The 19,693-nt window shown below is 38.8% G+C and overlaps 1 protein-coding gene across 3 annotated transcripts in view; it reads left to right on the forward strand.

The window, feature by feature from the left end:
• Window positions 1–19,693, forward strand: part of OSBPL9 (oxysterol binding protein like 9) — a 146,897-nt gene that overhangs the window by 26,116 nt on the left and 101,088 nt on the right. For 2 of the 3 annotated variants that reach the window (XM_075555882.1, XM_075555885.1), the window contains exon 2: window positions 2,807–2,857. The exons of the other annotated variant lie outside the window; for it this stretch is intronic. In XM_075555882.1, coding sequence (XP_075411997.1) covers window positions 2,807–2,857 — 51 coding nt within the window. The remainder of the gene's footprint in view (window positions 1–2,806; window positions 2,858–19,693) is intronic. 3 annotated transcript variants of the gene reach the window in all.

Below are 19,693 nucleotides of genomic sequence, written 5' to 3' on the forward strand. Positions count from 1 at the left end.
TGTCAAGGAGTTGTATAATCATTTCTACAATCAATTTTAGAACATTTTCTTCCTTGTACTCATTGTTATTATTACACAGACTCTTAATAAAACCAAACACACTGCCATCTGGTTGATTCTGACTTACTGACCCTATTGGGCAGGGTAGAACTTCCCCTTTGAGTTTCCAAGACTGTAATTCTTTATGGAAGTAGAAAGCCTCATCTTTCTCCCGATAAGCAGCTGGTGGTTTGGAACTGTTGATTTTGCAGTTGCCAGCCCAATGTGTAACCATTACACAATCAGGGCTCTCTTAGATTCTTAATAGGTGAGGGAGGGAAAAAAGAGGAGCTGATACCAAAGGGTTAATAGAAAGTAAATGTTTAAAATATAATGATGGCAATTTATGTATAAATATGATTGACACAATGGATGTATGGATTGTTATAGGAGCTGTAAGAGTCTCCAATAAAATGATCTTTTAATAAAAAATAAAAAGGGAACTTTTTTTCCTCTATGATGGGGAAAGAGTGGCCTTGGAAGATATAAGCTTGAATCTAATTCCAACTTTTTTATATGTAAATAAAGTCTTTCGAGGAGCCAGGTAGCCTCAGTGTCTTAAGCTTTTCACAACCTAGAGAAGTTTCCAAATTCTGGAGTTTCATCTCTTTTACATATAATTGCTTAGGAAGTTATCTCTCCATTTTCCTGTACCTTGGGGATTTAGCCCAAGGACCTCCTACAGGCTATAACCATTTGGCATTTTCTAGGAAAAGATGTTTTTAATCCCCTTTCAGAACAGAGCAATTAGCTTAATTAGGAAAATAACAGATCTAATCCAATGGTATGTGAAAATGTTTTTGGAATACTAGGGTTTTTAAGGGGAACTTTGAGAAGTCCAGGGAACTTGAACTTTCCCCACAGCACTATCAAGAGAACATTGTGTGGGTGATGGAGGTGGTAGATTACCAAATCCAAAGCATCCAGATAAAGCTTCCCATTTTAGGCAACTGAAGAATGAGTAGGAATTAACCAGTAAAAGAATGAAGGGTGGATGAATAAAGATATTTCTCTCACAAAATAACTCATATTCTGTCAAATCAATTCTGACTCAAAACAACCTTATAGGACTGGATTTCTGGAATTGAACAGCTAGTAAGTGTGAACTACTAACAGCAAAGTCTGTGGCCCAACTCGTATCATAATCCACACCACCACCAGGGCTCCTTCAGGCACTGGAAAGATCGAATTTAAATTGTTAGCTTCGGGGAATGGAAAAGCCAGCGTGGTAGAAACATAGGGGCATAGGCACTTTATGGATAAAGAGCCAGAGTCTCTGTGGAGGGTAAATTGGGAAATTTGCATTCTAGCCAAGGAGCCATGTTGAAGCATAAAAGTTTTCTTTTGCTTTTTAATCAAGGAAATGAGCTGATCAGAATTGTATTTTGAAAAGACCCTTGTCTGGCTACAGCCTGTGGAGAAGGGACTGGAGACAAAGAAGGCAGGAAGATAAGGAGATCTCCTTCTAGGGAAAAATATGGCCAGTGAAAGAAACCTTCTGAATAAAGAACTAGTAAATGCTTAGGGATTTTTCTTTGTTTATTTAACTGTATTTTCTCTAAGTATTTTATTTGTAAGTTTTTTTGGTTCTGTTCAGAATTGAGAATTTTGTCCTAAAATATGTTTTTCTTCTTATTTTTATAAGTAGAACAAAATGAAGAACCAGTACTTCATTCTTTGGCTCAAGACCTTAAATGTTAGATACCCATAGTTTAAAGTGAAACAGTTTTTCTTTAAATCATAATCCAATGTAACTTTGTTACGCTTTTTCTCCTACAGGAGGCACCTGATGAGTAACAGAAAGGCAGAAAATCAGGGGCAAAAGCACTCTAGAATGAGAATGGGAAGTTAGAGAGAACCAAAAAAAAAAAAAAAAAAAAAGTGACCTAGTTGGGGAATTGTAAAGAAACAAAGCACCTCCATTATTTCTCCAAGTATCTGTCAGAGTCATCGGGAGTAATTCTTAACCTTCCTGATGATTTTAAAACTCTCTAAAATGTGAGCTATGCTGTTGCTAGGTACCGTTGAGTCAGCTCAGATTGACACACGGCCTTGTCCTGTGTGCCCCTCACAATTGTTCTTTTGGTCAAGCCCTTGGTTGCAGCCACTGCGTCAATCTATCTTGGCCAGGACCTTTCTCTTTTTCACTGCCTCCCTACCAAGCACGATGTCCTTCTCCACGGACTGGTCTCTCCTGACAACACGTCCAAAGTACCTCACCATTCTTGCCTCTAAGGAGTGTTCTTGGTTGTACAGCCAGAATGGAAAACATTGGACTGGAGTTAAGACGCCTAAAGGAAGAATGGATTTTGTACTTTGACAGATTCCACAATTTAAATTCCATATATTAAAGCCAAACTCAATGACACTGACTTAATTCTGACTCAGGCAACCCTATGGGACAGAGTAGAACTGCCCCTTTGGATTTCCCAGGCTGTAATTTTTACAGGTGTAGGTCTTACCTTTCTCCTAAGGAGTAGCTGGTGGGTTCACACTGCTGACCTGGTGGTTAGCAGCCCTGCTTGCAAATACAACCAGGGCTTCTACAGAGATGTACATTAATTTTACACTTAGTTGTCCTTGTGTAGACTATAAACCTCTTCGTTTTGAAACCTATTCATCCCCTATCCAAGAGGTTTATTTGGAGTGATGGTGAGTGGAAAGAGGGGTGCATATTATTGTGAATCTGGTCTTTTAACCCCAGATGATTCTTAAAAACTATCAGCCTGTTAACGTCGTACTCATTAAATTTTTTTTTCTTTTTTAGTCCAAAGACAAAATGATGAGAGGCTCACGCAGAGGATGTGTTAGACTCAGAGTAAGTATTAATCTCTGTCAAAACCAATTTGTAACAGAAAGAAAAAAGTACTTATATATTATTGAAAGCATTGAAGATTAGCATCCTTCCTATGTTGGGACTGGAAGCTAAAGCTCAGAAAGGAGACATGATTTCCCTAAAGTAATTGCTAGTCATTGCCAGAACCCGGAGTAGAACTCAGCTCTTGGCCTATGATTTACTGTTGCATTCATGAATTAATACAGCTACAGACTTTTTTTTTAAACATATACGGGAAGCAGTAGAAAGAAACTCTGAAATTTTCTACTGTAACTACTTTGTTCATCTTGATATTTACTAATAATCTAGATAGCATAAAACTGTAGAAATATAATGCCAGGCACAACTGTAACTAAAAATTTTTTGGTAGCCACCAGGGGAAAAATTACATTAAAAAAGTAAAAGGAAACGGAAAGTTAAATTTAGTAATGTAGTTTGCATTGCTCAGCATATCTAAAATATTATTTTAATATTTAATCACTGCACTCTCTCCTCCCTTATCAAAATGATTAAGTTCGAGACTAGGTAGTTATTCAAAACCAGAGGATGACCTTATGAGATCACAAAAAAGAGGACAACTACATCATTATGTAACTGCCTAATCACCTCATTACATAACTGCCAAAACAGTGAGACTCATGGCTTAGCCAAGTGGACATATGAACTTACTCCTCACAGCCCCTATTACTCTCATCTGGCACCTCAGCATTTGTTAGTGCCTGACATACGTAGTTAATGTGCGAAATAGTTGTGTAGTAGATCTTTAAGTTTTGTTGTAAAAGTGAAATGTTGGGTAACAAGATTGTTGATAAATGAGAGGGGGTGTACAAAAGCATGTCTTTTTTGTTTCTTACACTAAGTCTTGGAAAAGGAGCCCTGTTGGCATCGTGGTTACGAATTGGGCTGCTATCCACAAGGTCAGCAGTTGGAAACCCCCAGCCTCTCCGAGGAGACTGACTGTTAGTCTCAGGTACCCACAGGGTGTTGCTATCAGTCCGCATCGATTCAATAGTCGTGAGTTTGGGGTTTTTTAAGAAGGCCCTGTCTCTGTCACAACCAGATGAGCCAGCCTCTAGTAGCCTTTTTCAGGTCCCACTGGCTGTTTTGCTGCCATCTTTTTCCTACAGCCTTATTTCTGAAAATGTGATATGGTTGGTAAGCATACTCTTGCCTTTATGAGCAGTCTCTGTAGAATTCAGAAAATTCTCTGAGAAAGTAAACAAATTATAATGGAAAAATTCGGGCACTGAATAGGAATATGACTGATGAGTAGGACGGAAATGAGGTCTGTTTTTAACAGATGGTCATCAGCAGCATACAGAGTTTTGAAAATTCATGTTATTCTCTACAGTTTACTTTATTTGTTTCTCTTTGTCTTCTTGGTCTAATTGCTTTTCTAAGCACTTGCTATTGACCCAAGTTACCATTCAGTCTGGTATTAGCTGCTTTTTTGGCTTGCGCTAGGCTCAGTTGAAGACTTTGGCAGAGTTGTATTGAATTTGATCTACAGTTGAATTCAAGCTGGAATTGGGCCACTGTCTCGTTCTTGCATCTAATGGACTAGCTTTGTTTTTGCTTTTAAATATTGCTTAATTAATTATTAAACCTACCATCTAGGTTAAGAAATAGAAGTTTGCCAGCTGACTCTGAAGACTTTCCAGGTGCCCTATTCAAATGACAGCTCCCTCCTAAAATAACCACTATTCTGACAGAATAATCACTTCTTGTATTTTTAAAATAAATTCATCACCCAAGGGCGCCTATTTTTGTTGTTGTTATTTGTCCATTAAAGAGCTTGATGCTTTCTTTACAATTTATTAATTGAAGAATGCACATCCTTTGTAGGAGATTGTCAGTCTGAATTTTAGAGATTACGTACTCATGGTACAATTACACATTCCCCTACTCTGTTCTCTTGTTTTTCTTGCATATTGCAGCTGGATCCAAAGACTGGATTAGAGGCTTTGTTAAAAGACTTTTAACAAGACAATAGGTAGAGGTATGTTCTTTTATTGAGAGGCACATGTGTCTGATTTTTGATACTCAATTTGTTATTGTTAGGTGCCGTCAACATTGATTTAGACCTATGTAATGGAGTGGAACGGTCCCATTTAATAATTTTTTTCCTTTTAGATCTTACTTGTTGTTAATTGAGAAAAGAACAAGAAATAAAATCAGAAAAGCATGCATCAGTTCTGTAGTTTGTACAGTTTAGTGACTTGTTATATTCTTGGAATTATGCAGCCAATTCTCCCTTTCCGTTTTGAGTCCATCCGTCATTAATATCAACTGGCTGCCCACTAAGGCACCTTGTCTTATGAGTTACTCTTGTCAGTTTGATCTCCTATAAATAGACTTAAAATGTTCAAGGCAGACCGTTTTTTACTAGTTAAACTATTGTTCAGTTTTAAGATGTCGTCAGGGGATATTTTTGGTTTAAGGTTTAAAGATTATCTCGTGGCAGTTGTTTTGTCCAGAAATTATAGTGTCTGAGAATTTGAAATTTTATTGTAATTTTTTCCCTTTTGATCAGTATTCTATGGATTCTTTGACAAAAATGTTTAGTAATGGCAACTGGGTGCCATCTATTTCTTCTGGACTCATGGCAAAGGAAGCGGTTGTTCACGGAGGTAATTAGCTACACCTTTTATTTCTTCTGCTTGTTCTTGACTCCACTGCTTTTCTGCCTTCAGATATTTTTCACAGGCGTACATGACAGGTACTTCTCCCAGGGAGCCTTTGGGTGGATAAAGACTCAGAACATTTTGGTTAAAGGCTAACCACTTAACCCAGCAGTTCTCAATCTGTGGGTCACGACCCCTTTGGGGGCTGACTGAACCTTTCACAGGGGTCACCTAAGACCATTGGAAAACACTTACTTCAATGGTCTTAGGAACCGAGACTCTGCTCTTCTATATTTCTCCGGGTGAGTCCATCACACGCAGATATGCCCACCTACGAGTACCCGGTGTGAAGACTGTTACCCGTGCTACACCATGCTTCAAGACAAAATTTAATTTTTTGTCTTTAGAAATAAATATTTCACAATGTATAATTACATATTGTTTTGTGATTAATCGCTATGCTTTAATGATGTTTAATTTGTAACAATGAAAATACATCCTGCATATCAAATTACATGACGATTCATAACAGTAGCAAAATGACAGTTATGAAGTAGCAAGGAAAATAATTTTATGGTTGGGGGTCACCACCACACAAGGAACTGTACTAAAGGGTCTTGGCATTAGGAAAGTTGAGGACCAGTGACTTAACACTTTTGTCACCAGGGTTCCTTTTTACCAAATTCATTGGGGGTTCAAAATATACTGTTAGAAATAATTCGGTAAGGAGAGCTTTTCTCCGTTTATTATGTGTTTACCCGGGGGTACAGTCAAGTAGGCAAGATACATGCTCGATTCTTTGCTTATACTTTGCAGTTTTCCAGATAATGCATTCTATTAAGACAAAATCACGTTATCTCACTGTTGGGAATGTCAGAAGTCAGTGTTCACTCCATAAGGTGTTTCACAAGGCTAATACCAAGATGTTGACCTTGCTGGACGGGGTCTTGTCTTGAGGCTCTGAAGAATAATTTATTTCAAGCTCATCCAGGTTGTTGGCAGAATTTAATTTCTTGTAATTGTTATGACCGAGGTCCCCATCTCCTGTCTTGGCTATTAGCTGCTTCTAAGCTTCCATAAGGTGCACTTACTTCAGCCATGTGTCTTGCCATCTCCTCATAAGATAATAATTGAATTCTGCTAGTGTTTTCATTCAAAGCCTTGGTAGCGTAGTGGTTACAAGTTGGGCTGTGATCTGAAAGGTCAGCAGTGTGAAACCACTAGCTGCTCTGTGGGAAGAAAAATAGGACTTTCTACTCCTGTAGAGTTAGTCTTAGAAGCTCACAGGGGTTCTACCCTGTCCTATAAGGTCATTCTGAGTCAACATTGATTCGGTGGCAGTGAGATCAGATGAGAGTGCTCAGGTGGCATAGTGCGTTATGCATTGACTGGGCAGCTAACAACAAGGTCAGCAATTTGAAACCACCAGCTGGCTGCTCCAGGGCAGAAAGATAAGGCTTTTTGTTCCTATAGTAAAGAGTTACCGGTCTCCAAACACACATGAGTGGGAGTGAGTTTTTGTGCTCTCACTATGGAGCCTAGGCATAGTTGTTAAGCACTCAATTGCCATCTGAAAAGTCAGCGGTTTGTGAAAGGAAGATGTGGCAGCTCGCTCCTGTGGGGATTTACATCCTGGGAAACCCTATGAGGCAGTTCTTTTGTGTCTTTATAGCATCACCAGGAGACAGAATGGGTCAGCTGTCCATGGTCACCTCAATATTTTCCTTCTTTTTTTGCTTCCCTTTTTGGTAGCAAATGGAAAAAAACTTTTACTTTTAAAGCATCTCGTGATTAGATTAGGTTATTTGCCATATAATGTAACATAATCACCCCAGTAGTAGTCATTATCCCAAGAAGGGAGATTATACAGATTCATGTGTTATTGGAGATCAGAATTCTGCCTGTCATATATGTAGTATGCCAGAGGAACTGGATATGCCTGTCTCAGAATCCCATGTTGTGCCCAGCTTCCTGAGCTTGAAAGCTTCCTTTTGTTTGAAGTAGGGATTACAATACTTTTCTTGCAAAAAACTGTGGACAGTAGGCACCTGGCGCATAGTTGATACATAATAGCAGCAGTGTAGTCGAGGTTAGCATATGTTTTAAGAGGTTTTGTGGTATTTCAAAAAAGCCAAATAGCTTTCCTGCTTAAGAAACATCTAGAGAATTTGTTAAAAATAGCCCTACCATTTAGACCTGTTATTTTAGGGGTGGCTTCTGGAACCCTTATTTTTCAACATATTTTTCAGGGGACTGAGTCGTGCAGCCAGATTTGGTAAAGACTAGTGTGGCAAGAGGAAGCCGAGCGGTCTGGAACCAAATCTTGCTCCCCTTGTCCCCACCGCTCCCTCCCCCTCCCCGACTCAGCGACATCGGCACATTTCCTAACCTCTATGAAGATAACATTGTATCACATTGAAGGGCTGTAGTGAGGATTAGCAATTATGCATGTATGGAGTCTGGCATGGAGTATATTTTAGTGATATACTGGTGACAACAGTACAGAACTGGTTCCCTACAATAAACCCTATCTAGCTATCCTATATTCATACTGCACTTCTTCCTGATTTTTCGCTGTGTTCATCACTCATTGCTTTTGACTTATTTTTTTCTATGTCAGGAATGAGATCACCCTAAAAATGTAATTTCTGTGAAAGTCTTCCTGATCCTCATCCTTCTAACAAGTTAGGCTCTCCCCCATGTACCTTTCACATTAGTCACTTTTGGCCATGAAAGCACTTATAACATTGTACTATGTGTTAACTTGTTTCCTCACGCACATGAAGGTATCGAAAATAAAGCAAAGCAAAAACCAATGTAGCTTAGTGTTGATTTTGCATAGGTATAAAAACCCGGACTAAATGTTGGGGAATTTGAGTTCACTGTCATGAAGAGCCCTGGGGGCCTAGCGCGTTACACATTGGGCTGCTCAGCATGGCTTTCTTTTTTTTTGTTTTTTTTTTTTATTAAAAAACATTTTATTAGGGGCTCATACAACTCTTATCACAATCCATACATATACATACATCAATTGTATAAAACACATCTGTACATTCTTTGCCCTAATCATTTTCTTTTTCTTTTTTTTTAATTTTAACAATTTATTAGGGGCTCATACAATTCTTATCACAGTTCATACATATACATACATCAATTGTATAAAGCACATCTGTACAGTCCCTGCCCTAATCATTTTTTTCTCCTCTTTTCTTTTTTTACATTTTATTAGGGACCCATACAACTCTTATCACCATCCATACATATACATACATCAATTGTATAAAGCACATCCATACATTCCCTGCCCCAATCATTCTCAAAGCATTTGCTCTCCACTTAAGCCCCTTGCATCAGGTCCAGCATGGCTTTCTACTGCCATAAATTATCAGTGACAGTCTTGGAAACGCACAAGGGACAGTTGTATGCTGTGCTATAGGGTCGCCATGAGTCAGAATTGACTAGATGGCAGAGAGTTGTGGTTTCTGTGCTAAAGGATGAGATTTGTTTATTGCAAACATATGATCAGTAGTACGGTATATTTTCTAGGAAAAAAGAAACAAAGCGAAAGACCAGTAAAAGAATAGAGAACGGAGCCAGGAGTTATTGAGGAAACAACTCTATGTCTCAGACACTGCTCAAACCCTCTCCTGTAAATGGTATTATTTCATTTTATGAATGAGATTTGAACTCAAGCCATTTTTAGTAATTTATCCAGGACACATATTAAATATTGAAGCTTGGTCTTTCTCCTTCCCAAACTCTGTTCTTAATTTTGCCAAGCTACCATTCCTCTCGACTAGGAGAGCAGACACAGCGTACCTTGTAAAATAGTCCAGATGCAGTGGAGAAAAAGCTAAAGAACCACTTTATCCCCATTCACTGCAAAGTGTGAAAATATGGGCCACTAGGTGGTGCCATTGCCTTAACAGAAAGTTGATGTTTAATTATTTTTATTATAAATCATTTTATTGGGGGCTCATACAACTCATCACAATCCATACATCCACTCATTGTGTCAAGCACATTTGCACATATATTACCATCATCCTTTTCGAAGCATTTTCTATTTGGGCCCTTGGTATCAGCTCTTCATTTTTCTTCTCCCTCCCCTTCCTTCCCTCCCTTAATAATTTATAACTTATTATTTTTTTCATGTCCTGCACTGTCTGATGTCTTCTTTTACCCCCTTGTCTGTTTTCCATCTCCCTGGGAGGGGGGTTATAGGTAGGTCATTGTGATCAATTCAGTTTCCCCTTTCTGCCCCCACTACTCTCAATATTGGTCCTCAGTATCACTACTCTCAATCACTACTCTCAATATTGGTCTTGAGGAGTTTATCTGTCCTGGATTCCCTGTGTTTCCAGCTCTTATCTGTACCCATGTGCATGCTCTGGTCTAGCCAGATTTGTAAGGTAGAATTAGGTCATGATAGTGGGGGGAAGAAGCATTAAAGAGGCAGAGGAAAGCTGTATGTTTCAGCTTTCCTCTGGTTCTTTAATGCTTTACTCCTTGAATCTGATACTCCAACCCCAACCCATCCCACCCCACCCCACCCCCACACATACCTGTCAGAATAAAATATTTTAGGAAATGTTTGCAAAATAGTAAAAATGGCAACATTGGAAAGTTAGGGGGGATTAGTGGCAAAAAAGTGTCTAAAATACGGATTTCAAATCTGGATTCTGCCAACTTTCTCACTTTATGACTGTAATGGACAACTCATTTATAAAGCACTAAACCCTAGTTTCCTATCTGAGAAATGAGCATCATGCTATTTACTCATAACTTGAATAACAAATTAATTGATTAAACAGTACCCAAACACAGGATTTGGAATTTATTAGGATCTTTTTTTAAAACATTCCTGGCTGCTTATCTTAATACCCTTGCTTGCTGTGTTCTTGAGGAAGAACATCCTTACTGACTCAGCTTATAAGAATTTTTTACAGCACAGGAGAGGGCTGTTACATTTTGGGGTTTTAACAAGTTAAATTTTAAATTTCTGTATATACTCATGTATAAGCCGAGGTTTTTCAGCACAAAAAATGTGCTGAAAAATGGGTTCGGCTTATACATGGGTCAGTGGTACCCCAGCGAGGTGTAACATCTTGTGGGTGATTGCCGTTCCTCTGATGTTCATTCAAAGCCCTGCTGACACTGCAGGGCTTTGAATGTTTGTTTACTCACATCTAACCAATCAGAGCCGTCCTATGACATGGACAGCTCCAATTCGCAGAAGCACCCGTAGTGATTCACTTATGCTGGCAGCTGAACTTGTAAGGATGTGTCTGTGGCTGCGCTCCATCTCTCCCCTCTGGTCTCTGTCTTAATCCACATCCTGCATTTCCCACCCTAGGTTTATACTTGAGCCAGTCAGTTCTTCTGGTTTCCCAGGTAACAATTAGGTACCTTGGCTTATACTTGGGTCGGCTTACAGTCGAGTATGTACGGTATGTTATACTTCCAGCATTCTGATTCATAGCAGGCTAACTCTTTCAATCACCCTTAACTGAAACTCAGTAATGCTTATGCAATGATTCCCCCTTTTCCAAGTTCTCCTACTTGTGAGCAGCAGAGTTTTAATGTTTAATGTATTGTGAGTTTTTGAAAGCTACTAAATTGTATATGCCTTAATATAACTCTTTGACCCAGACTGATGAAGTTGTGTATTCCCTTTACCCATTCTGGTGGGCATTGCATTGACTATCATTCCCAAAGAATATGCCAACTGGTCGCTGTTCTTTCAATCCTTCACAAAATGGGTCATCAGTATGCCATGACAAATTGTTCATGGTTTTAACAATGACTTCTGCTAGTACCTAGTTTCAGTGGCTCTATAGCATGTATAGATTTTCTAATATTTTTGGCACAGGATGTACAATCAATGTCATTCTTGCAAACTTCATTTCTTCTCTTTAAACTTGACACTGAAAAGATCCGTTCTTTGGCAACTTATCAACATCTGTTTAATCTCTGATCAGTGCATGGATGTTTTGTGGTTTGCGTCACATGCATGTGAAAGCTGGACATTGAATAAGGAAGACTGAAGAAGAATCGATTCATTTGAATGGTGGTGCTGGAGAAGAATGTTGAAAGTACCATGGTCTGCTGAAAGGACAAACCGATCTGTCTTGGAAGAATGGACAGCGCTCCTTGGAGGCAAGGATGGCAAGACTTTGTCTTACACACTTTGGATAAGTTGTCAGGGAGACCAGTCCCTGGAGAAGGACATCATGCTTGGTAAAGTGGAGGGGCAGCAAAAAGAGCAAGACGCTCAATGAGCTGGACTGACAACATGGCTGCAAAAACTGGGCCCCGGGTTAGGAACAAATGCAAGGATGGCACAGCACCACACAGGGCTTTGTTCTCTTATTCAGAGGGTCGCTAGGGGTAGGAACCAACTGGAAGAATAACACAAGTGAGTATTTTGGAGAGAAAACAAATATATACGAAAATAAGATAAAGAATGAAAAAAGTAGTAGAGATGAAAAATTGTATAACTTTATGCCAGTAAATTAAAAATTTATGTGAAAATGTATAGTATCCTGGAAAACTACAAACCACTAGAATTAACTAAAAGATAAACAGAAAACTTAAAACGGCAGAACCATTAAAAAAACTGTATCACTATATATTTCTAATGATTTACAAAAAAGTACTAGTTAAGTTTTGCCAAACCTAGGAAAAGAAAACCATGCTTTTCTGAGATTAAAAATAAAGAGAACTCTACTAATCTTATGGTGCTGTTATAACCTTGATATAAAATCACTCACACAGAGTCATTATAAAAATGGACATTTTAAGACTAGTGTCCCTTATTGCAGATACCAAAGTGCTGAACAAACTATAATAAAGCATCCCCAGTAATGTTTAATAAGCCAAAGTGTAATGACTAAATTGGGTTTATTTTGTAAATACTACAATGCTCATTTTAAAATGAATTTAACATACTGACAAAGTAAGAAAAATTATATGACCATTTGAATAAACACAGGAAAAAAAGGTGAATAAAATGAAATGTACATTTAAGATCTAAGTAAACAAGGAATAGAAGAGAACATCTTTTACCTGATATTTATTAAATACAGGATATTTGTTAAATTACTTGAATATACATAATAGTGTGAGAGTAGAAGCATTCTCTTGAAAATCAGCAGTAAGATAGAGGTGTCTGCTTCTGCGCACCATTGTACTGGTCCTAGTGATGCTTGGAAGAAAAAAAAGATCCAAAAGATATAAGGCTTAGAAGGAAAAATCAAAATTATCATTATATGCATATGGTATTTCTACACTGTACTCAAACTCTTAGCAAACTGGGTACAAGAAAAAGTATTAAAAAATAGCATTAGAAGAAATTAGTAGGCATTTGGTATTTGCGTATGATATGACTATCAACAGAAAAGAAAATGGACAAAGTCTGCAGAAAAGCTATTTTAATGACAAACCACAGATTTTGGATATGAGATCAATATGCAAGATGTAGTTGTGTTCCTATTTCCACCCAATTGAAAAAGTTATTAAAAATAATTCTATTCTTAATAATAACAACTTTATTGCCTGATTATATATTTTGTAAGATAAATGCATGCCTTTGAAAGAGAAAAATTGTAAAACATTTAAAGACTAACGGCAGGCCTAAGTTAAAAACAAGTTCTATGGTGTTCATACATGGCGAGATTCATATTGTACCAGCTCCAGGAGAGCCATCACCTCTGGTTGTGGAGGAAGAGTGGGATGGGGACACATGGCCTTCACTTAGGTATGGCCAAAGCAGAAGCTTCTTCCGTGTGGTGAGCTGACTGGGCCTCAAGCCTTCCATATGTTCCTGTAGCCCCAGTTCTTCCTACTATATTGTTGACCTACCTCTTATGCATCTAGACTTATGTCTTAAGGCACAGATGCTTATTATCCTTTCTTTTTATAGCTTCTGACCTAATGATTGTTGTTAGGTGCTGTGGAATCCGTGTGGGTTCTTGTACAACAGATTGAAATGTGTGATGTCATGCCATCCTCATAAGGTTATTGTGCTTAAGTCCTTTGCTGCTGCCATCGGGTCCATCTGCCTTATTGAAGGGCATCCTCTTCATCACTGACCTTCTGCTTTGGGAAGCACAAAGTCCTTCACCAAGAAGTGGTCCTTCCTTTTACCAAGACAGTTGTGTTTATTCTGCTAGTTCATGGTTTATGCAGTATTTTTTGCCAATCACATAATGCAAATGCATCAGTTCTCCTGTGGTCTTCCTTATTAATAGAGGCAACCGAAATACCATGGTTTGGGTCAGGTGCATCTTCGTCTTCAGAGTGACATGTTTTTGCTTTAAAACTTTTTAAGGAGGTCTTGTGCAGCAGATTTGCAATATGTTGCTCAATTTCTTGACTTTTTCTATGAGGTATTTAATAAATGTGTTACCTATCGCTTTTGGTTACAATGACTGTTAGACAGAGTTTAGTATCAGGAGTTGCAAGACCTAAGTTATCTTGCCATTTAAGAGTAGGGCCTTGGGTAAATATTTTCAGTTCTTTAAACCTCAACATCCTATTCTTTATACAAGAATAATTTGTTCTGCCTAAATCTGTTTATTAAAATATACACAGGGACTTCAACAACTTCATGGAAAAACTCAATATGTCTACAAACGTTTTGAAACTCCTTCATTATGTGAGTGTAGAGTCATCTTAGCTATTTCAGCAGCGAGGGAAACCATTGGCAGCAGAATGCCAGAGGGAATAGCCGAGCTTGTGTGTTCTCAGCACTGTCAACACCCTTGAGGAGCTGCAGAAGCAATCTCTGTCCAGAAGGGGGTGTCATTCCTTTTCTGTTAGCTTTGGAGTTGGTTCACCAGCCCACTTTTTTCCCTCTTTCAATTTTTAAAGGGAAATTGGCCTCAAAATAGCCAAAATTATATTTTGTTTTTCATGTCATGAAAGCAAATTTATCTTTCTATCTTTAACACCAAAAGTATGATTCATGTCTGAAATATGTCGATTTGTGTAGAAGAAGGAAGAGGGCAAGTCATAAAATTTACCTGGCTGAACAAAATGGTGTAGCTCAGTTGTTTGCTACCTGGAACCCGGATATGTGGTCCTGGCGCAGCAGCTACCTTGCTGAGCCCAGGGGCTAACAATGTGAAAGGCTGGCCGTCTGGAACATCAGAATAGAAGCCTTGAGAATTCACTGAAAGTCATCTCTGTGTTCATTATGTTTGCAAAATAGGTCATAAAAGTAGAACTTGAAATAAAAAAAACCTCTGCTATTTTGGTAGGTTGGCTTAGCAGAGAATTTTGCTTAGCAATAGAATACCATTCCATATAAGGCTATCAAAGAGAACTTTGCTTTCTTTGATACAAAAAGTAGTCTAACCCCAGGTAAAGAAAAAGTAAGGATTTTTCAGACAAAGGAAACATGAAGTTTTGGGGCAGTTGGTAAGCCTCAAGCAATTCTTTCGGTCTCGATTGTAAAATTTGGTCAGAGTTGAGACTGGAGAGGTAGGTTTAGAGCAGATCACTGAGGGGTTTTATGGTAGGCTTCGGTAGGGTGACTCTGTTCCTTAAACTAGAACCATTATGAAAGAGAGGATTTGTTCATCATTATACTAGACTATCAGAGGTAATCTAGGCAAATCTGGACATATAGTTACTGTGTCTGGAGGTGAAGGAGAGGAGCCATTTATGTGGTTATATGAAGGGATACCTCTCCAAAAAAAACCCAGAAAAAATTTCAAACTATGTATTTAATTATTTTTTTTACAAAACAACATAACCTTCAAAGTACTGTCCATTACACTTAATACTATTTGTCAAATCTGCTATTCTTGGGAACATTTTTCAAACTCATCTGTGTGGATAGCTGGCAGCACTGCCCTCATTTTTTCCTTCACCTCTTTTAAAAAAATCATTTTATTGGGAGCATGTACAACTCATCACAATCCATCCATCCATCCATTGTGTCAAGCACATTTGTACATATGCTGCCATTGTATTAATAATTTATAAATTATTATCAGATAGTCTTGAACTGTCTTGAACCCCCTGGGAGGGGGTTAGTTATAGGTAGGTCATTGTGATCAGTACCTCCTTTCTCCCCACACCTTCCCCTTCCCCTTCTGATATCACTACTCTCAATATTGGTCCCAAGGAGTTTATCTGTTCTGGATTCCCTGTGTTTCCAGCTCTTATCTGTACCCATGTGCATGCTCTGGTCTAGCCAGATTTGTAAGGTAGAATTAGAGTCATGATAGTTGGGGGGAGGAAGCATTAAAGAACCAGAGGAAAGCTGTATGTTTTATCCATTCTATACTGCACCCTGACTGACCCGTCTTCTCCCCACAACCCTTCTGTAAGGGGATGTCAAATTCCTTATAGTTTGGCTTTGGGCCTCCACTCCACACTGCCGTCCTCAGTCACATTAATTTTTGATCTGGGTCTTTGATGGCTGATACCTGATCCATCGGCACCTCATGATCACACAGGCTGGTGCGCTTCTTCTATGTGGGCTTTGTTGCTTCTCAGCCAGATGGCTGCTTGTTTATCTTCAGGCCTTTAAGATTCCAGATGCTATATCTTTTTCTGTTCTTTTTTTTTGCTATATCTTTTGATAGCCAGGCACCATCAGCTTTCTTCACCACATTTGCTTATGCCCCCGCTTTGTCTTCTATGTCATCAAGTTGCTGTCCTTTTATGTCCCTCCTTCATTCATAGAAACAAATAGAAGTCACATGGAGTGAAGTCAGGTGCTTGGAGAAAGAGAGGCATGCTGTCCCCTCACCCCCAAACTGGCACACTGAGATGGCTGTGTGAGTAGGTGCATTGTTGTGGTGGCAAAACCAGTCCCCACCTGCCACAAACAGGCCTTTTTTTGTCCCACATTGTTTGGCTATCTTTTCAGAACCTCTAATTAGAAAGCTTGATTAACAGTTTGACCTGATGGAATGAACTCCAGATGCACTAGGAGTCAATATTTTCATCATTTGGGAAGTTGATGGACATCTAGAGGGAGGTTTATCATCAATTGACATTTCACCTTTTTTGAAAAGAGAAAACCACTCATGCACTTCCCATAGTACTGTCCTTGTAAGCTGTGTTCAACATCACAACAGTTTCTATGGCATTTATCCTGATCCGGAAACAAAATTTCACAGCTGCAAGCTGTTTTCATAAATCAGCCATCACCAAAAAAAATGAGGTTTGAGCAAAACTGCTTTTACGAAAAAATTCACTGTGATCTGAGAGAACCTTCCTAGGCGACACCAGTGGGTGTACTCAGAGTGAGTTGCTCACCTAGTGGGAAAAAAAATCATACTATGTAAGTTCCACCCAACTTAATTCAATTTTTTTGGGGGGGGGGGGGTAACTCCTCATATATCCTTCCCAAAAGTGGAGAGTAAAGGCAATTGCTAGAAGAGGACATGGAATTCAGATTGTTGGGCTTTTTTGTTGTTTTTATCCTTAAAAAGGGTTCAGACTTGAGCATGTGTAAATATTGGGAAAAAGCAGAAAGAGATTGGTAGAGTAGGAGATCCATGGAAAGATGCCAGGAGATGGTGCATGAGTGAGGAACCTGGATTTTTAATAGAAGAATGGATTCTTTTTCATCATGTCAAGGGGAAAGGAACCAATTACGGGTTTGAATGTAGGAGAATCATTAGGTAAGAAAGCACAACAATAAGGGTAGAGTTTTTACTTTAGGCTTGCTTTTGTTGTTTTTGATTGTTGGTGTTATCGATGACTCAAGGAGAGTAGATTTGTGTTGTTTTTTTTAACATAGCTACAATGTGAAATATGAGAGAGGCCAATAATGGGAAAAGGATACTCTCACCATTTGTGTTCCACTTTTTTTTGCCATGGGTATAGTGACAATTCTATCCAATGAATAAAGCAGGAAAACAAAATATGATATAAAAAATAGAATGGAAAAAATTACATTATAACAATGTAATTAGATATGTGGGAAATTCTAAAGAACCTATAGATTTATGATTAGAATTGATAAGTTTAGCAAAATTGATAGATATAAAATCACAATAAAAATTATGTTTCAAATATTTTTAAAAACAAAGAATTCTTAAATTGCTTGGGCAACCTCTTTAAAACACCACTTACCTAAGAACAAATCTTAATAAAAGGCAGGACCAGGAAAAAAAAGCATTACTGTAATTAACTAAAAACCAAACCCATTCATTTGATTTTAATTTAAAGACCTAAATATATGACTTACTCCTGTTCATTCCTAGTTAGTCCAGCCACTCTCTTAGTAAGTTTACATTTGTGTGTATAATTTATCGAGCTGACTCTTAAATTTTATAAATGGCCAAGAATAGCCCAGTTGGGGTGTGAGGATCCTTGCTGTCATACAGAATGCATTGGAAAGTGGATTGTTGCAGATGCGGTTAGGTTAAAATTTAGCACCCTTTCCTGGGAGGCAAAGGGCATTTTTAGAGGTCTAGATAAAGACATGTACATATGCACATATATTTATATATGAGGATGGGGAAATAGATCTATGTGTCTATATTTGTAGGTTTAGTATTAAGGTAGCAGAGAGACCTTGGGCCTCCACTCAAGTGCTCCCTCAGTGCAAGAGTACTTTTCTTCTATTAACTTGGCATTCTATGATGCTCACCTTCCTGACACAACCGCTGGCGACAAAGCGGGTGAATAAGCAAATGTGGTGAAGAAAGCTGATGGTGCCCCGCTATCGAAAGATATAGCTTCTGGGGTCTTAAAGGCTTGAAGGTAAAGAAGTGGCCATCTAGCTCAAAAGCAACAAAACCCATATGGAAGAAGCACACCAGCCTGTGTGAACATGAGGTGCTGAAGGGATCAGTTATCAGGCATCAAATAACAAAAAATCATATCATTGTGTGCTTACCTCCATGATACGATCGCTGAAGACAACTGGGTGAATAAGCAAATGTGGTGAAGCTGATGGTGCCCGGCTATCAAAAGAGATAGCGTCTGGGGTCTTAAAGGCTTGAAGGTAAACGAGCGGCTATCTAGCTCAGAAGCAACAAAGCCCACATGGAAGAAGCACACCAGCCTGTGCGATCGATCACGAGGTGTTGAAGGGATCAAGTATCAGGCATCATCAGAACAAAAAAAACTTAGCATAGTGAATGAGCGGGGAAGTGCATAGGGGAGACCCAAAGCCCATCTGTCGGCCACTGGATATCCTCTTACAGAAGGGTCTTGGGGAGGAGACAAGCCAGTCGGTGCGATGTAGCAATGATGAAAAATACAACTTTCCTCTACTTCTTAAATGCTTCCTCCCTTTACCCCCCTGTCCCCCTATCATGATCCCAATTCTACCTTGCAAGTCTGGCTAGACCAGAGGATGTACACTGGTGCAGATATGAACTGGAAACACAGGGAATCCAGGGTGGATGATACCTTCAGGACCCCGGGTGTGAGTGGTGATACTGGGAACCTAGAGGGAGAGTGGGTTGGAAAGAGGGAACCGATTACAAGGATCTACAGGTGACCTCCTCCCTGGGGGACGGACAACAGAAAAGTGGATGAAGGGAGATGTTGGACAGGGCAAGATTTTACAAAATAAAAATTTATAAATTATCAAGGGTTCATGAGGGAAGGGGGAGTGGGGAGGGCGGCGAAAAAATGAGGACCTGATGCCAGGGGCTTAAGTGGAGAGCAAATGTTTTGAGAGTGATGAGGGCAATGAATGTACAAATGTGCTTTACACAACTGATGTATGTATAGATTGTGATAAGAATTGTATGAGCCCCTAATAAAACAATTTTTAAAAAGAACTTATCCCATAAAAAAATTAGCAACCTTTCATTTTGATCTCCTTTATGATCCATTTAAATTTGTTCTAGTTTTTAATATTGTCTACTTCTTTTTAGATTCTATTTTTATCTGTTCTACTTTGTTACTGTTATTTGTTAGTTTTTGTTTAATATTTTCTGCATATAAAATCCAGGCTAGGTCAATCTATAGAGACAGTAACTGGTGGTGTGGCAGGGACGTTGGGGGAAATGGGGACCTAATGACGAGTGCAAGCGTGAAGAAAGTATTCTAAAACTGATTGTGGTCATGATTGTACCACTCCTGCTGTGATTGAACTGTTGTGTGATATGTGAATTATATGACAATAAGAAGAATAACCCAATCACTGTGAGAGTTCAAAGGCGGTCAAGACCAATGGACTGTTTATATCCACAATATGTAAAGAATTTCA

This window comes from Tenrec ecaudatus, chromosome 1, assembly GCF_050624435.1.
Source record: "Tenrec ecaudatus isolate mTenEca1 chromosome 1, mTenEca1.hap1, whole genome shotgun sequence".
NCBI classification, from domain to species: domain Eukaryota; kingdom Metazoa; phylum Chordata; class Mammalia; order Afrosoricida; family Tenrecidae; genus Tenrec; species Tenrec ecaudatus.